Source organism: Saccoglossus kowalevskii, chromosome 9 (assembly GCF_978046115.1).
Source record: "Saccoglossus kowalevskii chromosome 9, keSacKowa6.1, whole genome shotgun sequence".
NCBI lineage: Eukaryota > Metazoa > Hemichordata > Enteropneusta > Harrimaniidae > Saccoglossus > Saccoglossus kowalevskii.
In genome coordinates, this window is record NC_140649.1 from 17,481,775 (window position 1) to 17,491,692 (window position 9,918).

Here is a 9,918-nt window from a genome sequence, read left to right on the forward strand (position 1 = left end):
TACCTTAAAACAATACTAGTACACTGATATAAGATACTAAATATTTTATTATAAAATACAACAGACAGTGTTTCTGAAAATTCAATAGAAATATGGCATAGCAGGCCAAAGCACACAGGTGTCATCTTAATGACCTCTTCATGTATTCGCAATTTGAGAGCAACTGTGAAAACAAAATTTTGCAAAAGTCATCGACTCCTTGTAAGTTCACGACTGGAAAACTTTGTGGTTTTCATCGACTATAAACGATATTCATGAAAATAAATGGTAAATTATACACCTAAATTCCTACATCAGTGAAAAAAAAAATCTTGTTCATGTCTATTACTGGAAACATGAGACACTGACGGAATTCATGTAAATTCACACAAACAGAACATGTGTGTGTGATAGCAGAAATGGAATGTAGTCACTGAACCAGCCGATAAGATATATATTTGCCTGCTGTTTCACTCGGCCGAATTATTTTCACAACCTGTGTAGAGAACAGGAAAAATTATTAGATAAAACAACTCTTTGACATTTGTCGTTAAGTTATTGACTGCAAGTCGGCCATCTTGAATCAGATCTCAAAGAAGAAATACACACACCAGTCTCGTAACCCAGTATTGTTAACATACAAAGTTCAATCAAAATTGGTCACGTCATCTCCTCAAACTGCTAGTGGACATGTTCAAGTTTTAAGATTTCCGTCCAATCAGATAATATGGGGGGGGGGGGGGGGCAAGGGTTATTTTTGTTCAACGTAATTGCAATATTTTTTTGTTCGTACAACGTAAATTGAAAAAATAAATTTCGTAATTCTGTAATCACAGGCTAGATGTACAACGTAGTCAATCAAATATTTTTTTAGTACACTGTAAAAATGTGTCATTTTTCTCGGCACGTACAAGAATTTACATACAAATAAAAAAAGTCGTAAAGAATAATCCAGGGAAATAACATTTTCGAAACTGTAAAACCACTAGATGACACAATTCACAGCAAATTTCAATTTTCACTGTAAACTGTAAAAACGTTTTTTTTCCTTGTAAATTGTTAAAAGCCCTTTTTATTTCCGGTAAAACTGTACCAGCTACCCTCCTTGCCCCCCTCAATAAAACAAAATTAAGCACATATGTATCTCATAATATTTTGCTGTTGCCCCCACCCCCAGGTGAGCTTTGAACTTAGGTCTACAACCACTATATGCTATCAGTAATAACATCTTTACCTGTCCTCTTTTAAGACCAAAATATCTCGCCACAGGATCTCCTTGTTGTATCCGTGGTAACTGATGCTCTTTTAAACGACTAAGCAGAGGTTAAGGTAAATGAGAAATAATCTAAGGTAGCATATATAGCAGACCAAAATAAAGTGAGTATGAAAACCGCTATATCTCTCTATTCCTCTGCAACATTGTTAATGTTAGAAACAGTGTTTGTTACAACTAGAACTGTTTTAATTTTGCATATCAAGAGTCTCAACATCTGATGGTGTTGTTCATATTCTATGCTTGAGATCAAATAACAATTAACACTCTTGAAATCCAATTTCATCTTGAATCTAATTTAATATATCCTATTTGAAAAAGGTTTCGTTCATGCACTGAGTTTGAATCTGAGTGGTTTTCACTTCACTCTAGTAATACACAGTGTACAAATTAGTTATGAAAGTTGTCTACAGTTGCGATTTCTTCGATCTGTTGACCAGAAATAATACAGAGTTGCATGGAAGGTGATCTTTCCATGGGGCTAAAAATAGATTTCATGGCCTATCACAAAGAAACATCGCTCATGAAACAATCCATCCACAGAACAACTCACCATCTGAATCGTGATCCATTCAGATATACTGCAAACTTGACTAGTCCATAGTTGTACTGTGGAATACTTTATTTTCGCTGGAATTAATTTTCACTGAAAAGGCTTTTTGCTTGTAATTTATTTTCACTGATTTTTGATGAATTTAATGTGAATTATAGGGGAAAAAAAGTATATTCACTGGATTTTATTTTCATGGAATCATCCCTTCAACGAAAATAGCGAAAATAAATTCCAAGCGAGAATAAAGTACCGGGGTATTTTACAGTAATTTGAAAATGATACCATTAAAAATGACTTATGATATTTTGCCCTATCTACAGCCATAATTGAATTTTTTTCCAAGGTAACATGTGAGCTACATGGGTAAATGGGTAAAATGAATATTGAAAGCATATTGAGTATTTCCTTATTGTCCTTTCTACTACCCAACATGCCATGTGAAAATGGTTGTGCCCAGGAACATCAACATGAAAAAAATTTGATACTTTCCCCCATTGACTGCATTAAAGATGGTATCTAGTTACACCTTGAAGTCTTTGTGTTTTGTTTTCTTGTTTTACACTTTGAGACTTCATAGGAAATAATTTAAAGGATACTATCTGGCTAATAGCTCAGCTTTTTCTTCCGGTGTCATGACAACATGTTCTGGTACAAGCTGAAATAACACAAAACAAAATGACTAACAAACAAATGTGTCTTTGCGAATACAGTGAAATTATCCAAAAAAATATTTAAAATTCAATTCTTCAATTCAATACACACAATTCTCACCTCATGTTCTGTAAGATTGATGAGAAGTTCTGCTTCTAAAAACTGTTCAAGAATGTATTTTGGTGCCATATCAACTAATGACTAACAAATAAACATGCGAGTTATTAAATGTGAGATTAAATTCAGCCATATGATGACCCCCCAAAAGGTCACACATCCTGGTACTTTCTGGGGGTATAACAAATGAAAATGAAAATGTTTCTTCATTGTATTAGTCAATGATGATGCACCTAATTTTGAAATTTTATTTTCCCTCAAAGACGTAATATTCCCCTCAATCTGTCACACGGTGAATTAAAATTGTCAGTTGCACTCTTTTCCGAGGGGGGTGCTCGGGTAAGCGCCCACCCCTAAAAAAAATCCTGGTTTTATGAGTTGGGGACCCTGGGTGCTAACACGGTTGAGTACGGTAATAATGGAAAATATTGCAGTTGGAAGCCAACATTACCCCCAGAATGCTCCAGGTTGTATGACCTGTGACGTCATGCAAAATATGTAAATTTCACAAGACCACCAATCAATGGAAAACATAATGTCATGTATTGGACACGTGTATAGTATTGCATTCACACATGAACATCTTACATATATGTAAATAATCTAGGAATTTTATAGCGTAAATCCCTCCATATGGGACGCATAAATACCTGTTTAGCTGAGGGTGTCATACCAGCTTGAACCACAATAGTTGCTCTGGTTATATTCTCTTCTTGCATTTTTTGACAATATCTGAAAAAAAAATTAATGAGATGTGACTGTACTGTCTTGTCAAACTTTGCAGTATTTTCGTAATAATTTTATTATTATACACCTTCTCGACCAAGTTGTATGAAGCCCTGAACACAGCAAGATGGGAGAGTAGTCACACTTTTTCGTTATGAACTTCATGTCCGCCATCTCGAAAATATTATATAATTGTTCTATACAAAGATGCAAATACTGTAAAATACTATATTTTAGCTGGAATTAATTTTCCCTGAAAAGATTTTTGGTGCTTTGAAATTGTATGATATTTATTTTCACTGATTCTCAATGTGTTGAATGTAGAATATAGGAAAAAAAGGTATATCAGCTGGATTTTCTTTTCACTGAATCATCCCTTCAGTAAAAATCGTGAAATAAAGTATTTTACAGTACTGCAAAATTTCGGCATGACAAGACAAATTAAAATGCATTTCACCCATTCATAAGATACAAAAGTATCAAAACGTTTACACAAAATTACCATGTACACAATTTCTCGCAAAACTGTTTCATTGCTAAATATCATAAATTCTTTATAGCCAAAGGGTAAAAAACTGCATTTCAAAAACATATTTTACATATTTTAACATATAAGGTATAAACACATATTATAACTTTAAAATTACTCACGTTTTAATAGTTTTTATTCCAATCTTTGGTTCTTCAGGAAAAAATATAAACATCTGATCTGTAGGGTCATCATTATGGGCTACAAGTACTGTCAGATCATTCCTTCTAGGCCGACCTTCACTGAAACGGAAAAACATACAGAATAGCATAGGGTATTTTAAATTAAACTCAAAATAATGTAAAGGAAAGACAAGTGAAAAACACAAATAAACAAAATTTTAAAATAAGTTGCAATAAACTGGTTATTCCTTGTTAAAATGGCGCAGTCTATAAAGGAGCTATTTATTTATATACATGTTCTTTATTAACACTTTGACTTCCAGATATTTTTCCCGCCTAAAATTCAGTACAAATATTTCCACATTTTGCGAAATTGTCACTAAATTTTATCATCATTTTTGTCCATACGAACAGTTTCAGATATTGCTTTTAATTTTTGACCAAAAGGTTTTTTAATTCTTATCAACATTTCATGTAGGGAGAAGCAGATTATATAAAATAATTTTGTTGCGGGTGCCAAAAGTTGACAATGACACTCAAAGGGTCAATCCTATTGTGATTGCAATGCAATGTAAGGTAAGGTACTGAGTTTTTTATTCCCCACTACATTACAATAAAGGGCATTACATAATCTGTCTGATAATAATGCTTTCAATTTTAATATCATCCCATACTGATATTTGGTTTTGACAATTTATTTGGTACCCATCAAGTATAGTAGCTATTTTATTCCAACATACACTTACTCTTTACATCCATCCATTGTTGTAGTCAACTAGAGAAGTTTTTTAACAAAACTGTATCCCAAATATGTTCCAATGAAACCAATAGAGGGCATCATACAACAATTGTAAAGTACAAGTACCCCCGGTACCAGTACTGTGAATATCAAGTCTATTTATAACCATCCAGATTCTGTTATGTGATTGGTCAACTCATGGTCACATGGGGTTTTGTATTAAATGACATCACTTAGGGAACAATGAGCGAGGTAATTAGGTCTTGTCTTTCAAAAATGGCCGACAAACTAAAAATATTGCTCTCCTGAAACACAGGAAAGTGTTTGTGTTCAAGAAAAATTAGAAGTAAAGTAAATCCTAGATGAATTTCTATTGTCAAACTAGTTGTTTTTTAATGCTCCAATATTAAGTTGAATTACATGCACTTCTTTGAAAATGTGCTCCTAGTAGTGAAGAAAAGACGTTAGCAGGATCTGGATGTGGTGAGTTGTAACGTCTAATTTTATTCGGGTAACAACATACATCTGTTCCCCTTGGGTCTGTGGGTCACCCCAAAAACAATTGACCCACAGAGGCAAGGAAACAGAAGTATGGTTTTTATTGAATAATGCAGGGCAATTAGTATAATGCACATTGAATCACACCAACTGACATTATGTTATGAAACCTAATAATAACCAAAACAAGCAAAATAAATTTGTTTGCAAGTTGCAGCATATGCTACTTTAACCATAAAACTATGCTTTAATTACAGACCTTGGTTTGTCACCAAACTGTGATTTAAATTGATCCAACGTCTGATCCAATTCTTCTTGCGTTACTAGATATCCTCTGTCATGACAAAGCTTAAATAAACAAAATCATAGAGATGTTATTGCATAATGAAATAGTGCAACATGCACAGGCAATAAAGATTTCTTTTCAATCTCAGCTGCATCCCCTAGCTGTGAATTCTGGGATTTGTTATGATACCCAAGTAAATTTAAAACCTGTAGTCTTGTAAAAGTATTTCAACACCACAGTAAATGTCTCTATTTTAGTCTTTGCTTACTTATCTGTTTATCCCATTAAGGTAGAGATGCAGTTTACCGGACAAGTATTTTAATTAGTTAATTAGGAAACCAAGATGACCTCCCTTGTCCACAAAACTATATATTTTCGGAAAGCTTATTGTATGAATTTTAAAATTTTGCTAGAATTATTTATTATACTATAGCCACATTTTATTAGTCTTTTATTAGTGTTCTCTAGTCATTTTTCACAGATTTAAAGTGCAGTAGTCGTCGCGCTGCGCATGTGTGACATTTGTGTTGATAAATATTGATTTTCCCACAATACAATGCGCTCTTCAAATGGAAATCACAAGTATGAGGTTTGGCCTGTGCGCGACTTGCACTAATTACCACCGGTGACTCCTTTGATACCTTCCAATCACATGAAAATTACCTATTTGAAGCTTGGAAACGTCTCAGTTCATACTCGTTAATATGCGCAACAGTCAAAGTCGCCATCTTTGTTTGTATGAGACCCATATATCTTGCACATGCGCAGCACGACGACTTCCACGCTATAAGATCAAATTGGTTTGATCTGAAATTTCATTTCTCAGTGACAAAGAGGAAGATTTTATAGATGGTACGGTAATAACATTATTACATAACTATAGCATCAGCATACAGTTTGGTAATTTTAACAAAGTAATGTAAAACGTAATTTTGTCAGTTCATCACCATTACAAACTCTTGTGGGTGATGTCATCATCCTAGAAAACATTCTGCAGGGATCAATAACAGAAACAAATCAGCGCTAAATTTTACTTATGGGAAGAATATTTCATATAGTGCAAAAAACAAAACAAAACAAAAACAAAACAATCTAGCACAAAACTAAGTGAAGGAAAACCATATTTTGCACAGTTTTTGTCTGCCATGGCCCTGCACCCACAGTTCCTAACGATCCACCCCTTATACCCGGTATTACCACAGTGTTTACAATGTATGAATTCATCGATAACCGAAAGTTTATAATTTCACGGTAAGTAACTTACCTGCATAATTGTTTTACGGATTCTCCAAAGCTTGTAAGTCTCTGCGTCATCATCCATACCGGTATTGTTTGGTATTGGGACAGTGATAATACGACAAACTATAATAAAATAACTGTATATACAAACGACGTACACATGTGTGAAAAACACACTGCACAGTAAGCATAAAAAATGGCGGTCAAATATCGCGCGATTTTGTTGATTGCAAGGTTTTGGTGAGACTGGACGAATCTATTTGTTACGGGAGGGGTCAATCTCCCAGGCAAAGTTATATTTCTACATGTACTTTCGATGCTCTGGCTGCAAGGATCGGAAGGAGAATGGGGAAGGGTATATAGTAAGTGTATAAAACGTTAGATCAATACTTGTCTTCATACGATTTTGCGAGTAAAGCCAGACTGGCCCAGCTTTGGTGATTTTTTCAGATAAATTATAATAATAAAAAACTTCCAGTCTAGAGTAAATGATGCCGGGATATGTTCAATATTTTAGACATACAAACGTATGAAATGAAAATTTCGCTGATTTGGAAATATTGTTGGCATACCGGGGGAATCCCTTGTCAAGCTAAATATAAACTACTGTTTATAAACCTTTCTCTGCGAAATTCGAAACTTTTCGTCACATTTTTACGAGTTTTCGGCATTGTCGACACAGTGCTGAATCAAACAGTCTTGATTAAAATTCAAAAAAAAAAAAAAAAAAAAAAATCCGGAAAATGGCCAAAAGTACAGGTGGGCTTATGACGAGATAAGGAATTACTCAGGGATTTGCTGGTTTACGAGTACATGTCGCGTGTACATGTTAAATTTTGACAGAAACATACGAAAATGTTGGTGTCACGTGAAGGCGCATTGTGGGTACAGACAATGTCAATAACTACCGGTATCAAATATTTGAACTTGAATGAAAGCTGGTGATCAGCATTTCCATTTTTTTTTAAATACGTTGATATGTAGCCTGACAAGGTCGCGTGAGTTGCGCCCTCCGCGGTGCTCCAAACCCAACACAGTGGGTCTGATGTCTCGATGCCGATCGGCCGGCGAAGGCGTCACTCACGCTTACATGTCAGGCTTGTTTATATGCAATGCCATGCCCTGTCTTTGTGCTTTTCAATGTAACCTTCAGAGGGCGCTCCATAATCCGGTGTGACCAAATTGTGCCGAGTGTAATAACACTCGATCATATTGTACGTATATAGCCTTTATTAGATATGCGATGTGGATAACATATCGCGTGATTTATCGTAAAAATAATGTTTCATATTAACGTGTTGGCTGCAATTTGACTATAACAGTTCTCTGTATCTTTATATTTATGTGGATCCGCGTATTGCATCGACTGAATACTGCTCCCGACACTAGTACTGATACATTTTCTGCCAATACAGTTGTTGTTAATAAATGATTTCCTGTTTTATGCGGATGAAATATCAAGAAAACATATTTAAACATGCTAACAAATAATCGCTACCCTGATGAAGATCTATGCTTTAACCCTGCCGATATACAAACTATTTTTGAAACCGTATCCCCCCCAACCACTTGGTTAAAGTTTTGCCACCATTTAAAATTTCATTCTTTCGGAGAACTGCCAGTAGCGTTACAGATGTAATAAATGTATTACGGCAAACAAATCAATAATCTTTGTGTTTCCAAATTATAATATATATTTGTACATTCTTTTACTGTAAAGAATATGTTATTATATATAATGAACGTAATTTGATTATGGATGTGTTCGTGCTTAGATCGTCACTGGTCTGAGGTTCGTGTGAGTATGTGTACTCGCGTAATTACCCTTTAAGCTTCCAATGTTTATTTAGTTAGTGATTTGCATACTAGTATATGAAATGATACGACCATTAATATATATTTGGGCATGTAATTGAAGCACTTTCTTTCAAGAAGGGTTCGCCAGTGTGTAGTCTGGTGCGCATGTCTCGCTGACACTCGTCACTGACACCTAATCGTTTTATAATTACCACAGCGATCTAAATATTATGAATTTGGTAATCGTTCGAAACTGGAACTGTAATCAATATAACAGATCCGGACCGCAATAATATTTTAAATATTTTAATTTACCTATAGAGGGCGCTTTATAGCACGGGCGCCAAAGTCAACCCAAACATTAGAAAATGTCTTTAGTCAAACAACTAATACGTGTATATTCTTTTTTGTTTAAAAATAAGTTTGACGAGAATTACGGTTTCTAGTGGCCGCCTTGATTCGAAATTCAACACAAACTTTCAAACTGTACCAGCATTTTCGTTTTGGTTCCAATTGACCCAAAGTGTGGTCTCTATTTCAAATGAAAATATTATTTCTGGGATGGTAGCTGTCATTCCTTTATGTAACCATGCGACAACCTTGATGAGATTTAAATTCTATATTTTGTTTCTTTCTTGACTCCAGTAAATACATTACATATTCCATGAATACATTTATTTTTTGAAATATCCCCATGTAGGATTGAATTTATTTGGGTAATGCTTATCTTTCAGACTTCATAAATATTTCAATTCCAGTCCTGTGTTAAAATTACAGCAATTGTTACATACGTTATACTGGGTTATTCAGCTAGGACTAGCCGTCGAACGGGATGTATATATCTCGATTGTGATACGAGTGCGTCTCGATCAGGATAATTTTTCTTTAAACTGCTCTTTGTGTAACCGTAGCCAGGACTAACCTCTGAATATCTCGATCGGGATAAATACATTGTATCTGGTTAGCCAAAAATTCCCTGGGCAGCCTGTTGATGTTAAAAAATTTGACCCCGTAGATTTCAATGGCCTGAAGCTCAATAGTTTGTTATATGCTGATGACTTGCTATTGTTTTCTACAACCCGAGAGGGGTTACAAAAGTGCATTGATGCAGTCCAAAATTACTAAAACATTTGGCAATTAAAAGTAATTGTTTCAATATGCGCCATGACGTAATGAAGCGAACAAAGTCAAACTAGTCCGATCGGGATACAACACAATGCTATATCCAGATATCAGGCCGAGATATTCACATCACGTCTGGTTGTCCGGGCTACTATTGGCTTAGTTAATCCACAGAGGGACTGTGGTTTATCGTTATGAAATGAGATTCTTGGGGGCGGGGGTTAATAAGCGTGTTGTCACTGCTGTTTACTTTTTTTATTCAGGACTCAAAGAAAGAATGTGCCTCA

At 34.9% G+C, this 9,918-nt stretch overlaps 1 protein-coding gene across 1 annotated transcript; it reads right to left on the reverse strand.

The window, feature by feature from the left end:
- Positions 1 to 29: 29 nt before the first annotated feature.
- Positions 30 to 6,920, reverse strand: LOC100370922 (DNA-directed RNA polymerases I, II, and III subunit RPABC1). Its single transcript, XM_002740118.4, has 8 exons — positions 6,738 to 6,920; positions 5,447 to 5,535; positions 3,951 to 4,070; positions 3,224 to 3,305; positions 2,577 to 2,657; positions 2,402 to 2,460; positions 1,214 to 1,292; positions 30 to 475 (listed from the first exon to the last, which is right to left on the reverse strand). The coding sequence occupies exons 1-8, from the start codon at positions 6,792 to 6,794 to the stop codon at positions 410 to 412; spliced, it is 633 nt and encodes a 210-aa protein (XP_002740164.1). The 5' UTR covers positions 6,795 to 6,920; the 3' UTR covers positions 30 to 409.
- Positions 6,921 to 9,918: the final 2,998 nt, after the last annotated feature.

Excerpts from the sequence above, each read along its gene's own strand:
- LOC100370922 (XM_002740118.4), bottom strand. The coding sequence starts at position 6,794 with ATGGATGATGACGCAGAGACTTACAAGCTTTGGAGAATCCGTAAAACA. Across the intron at positions 5,536-6,737 it reads TCCGTAAAACAATTATGCAG|CTTTGTCATGACAGAGGATA; the intron begins GTAAGTTACTTA and ends TGTTTATTTAAG. Across the intron at positions 4,071-5,446 it reads CAGTTTGGTGACAAACCAAG|TGAAGGTCGGCCTAGAAGGA; the intron begins GTCTGTAATTAA and ends TTTCCGTTTCAG.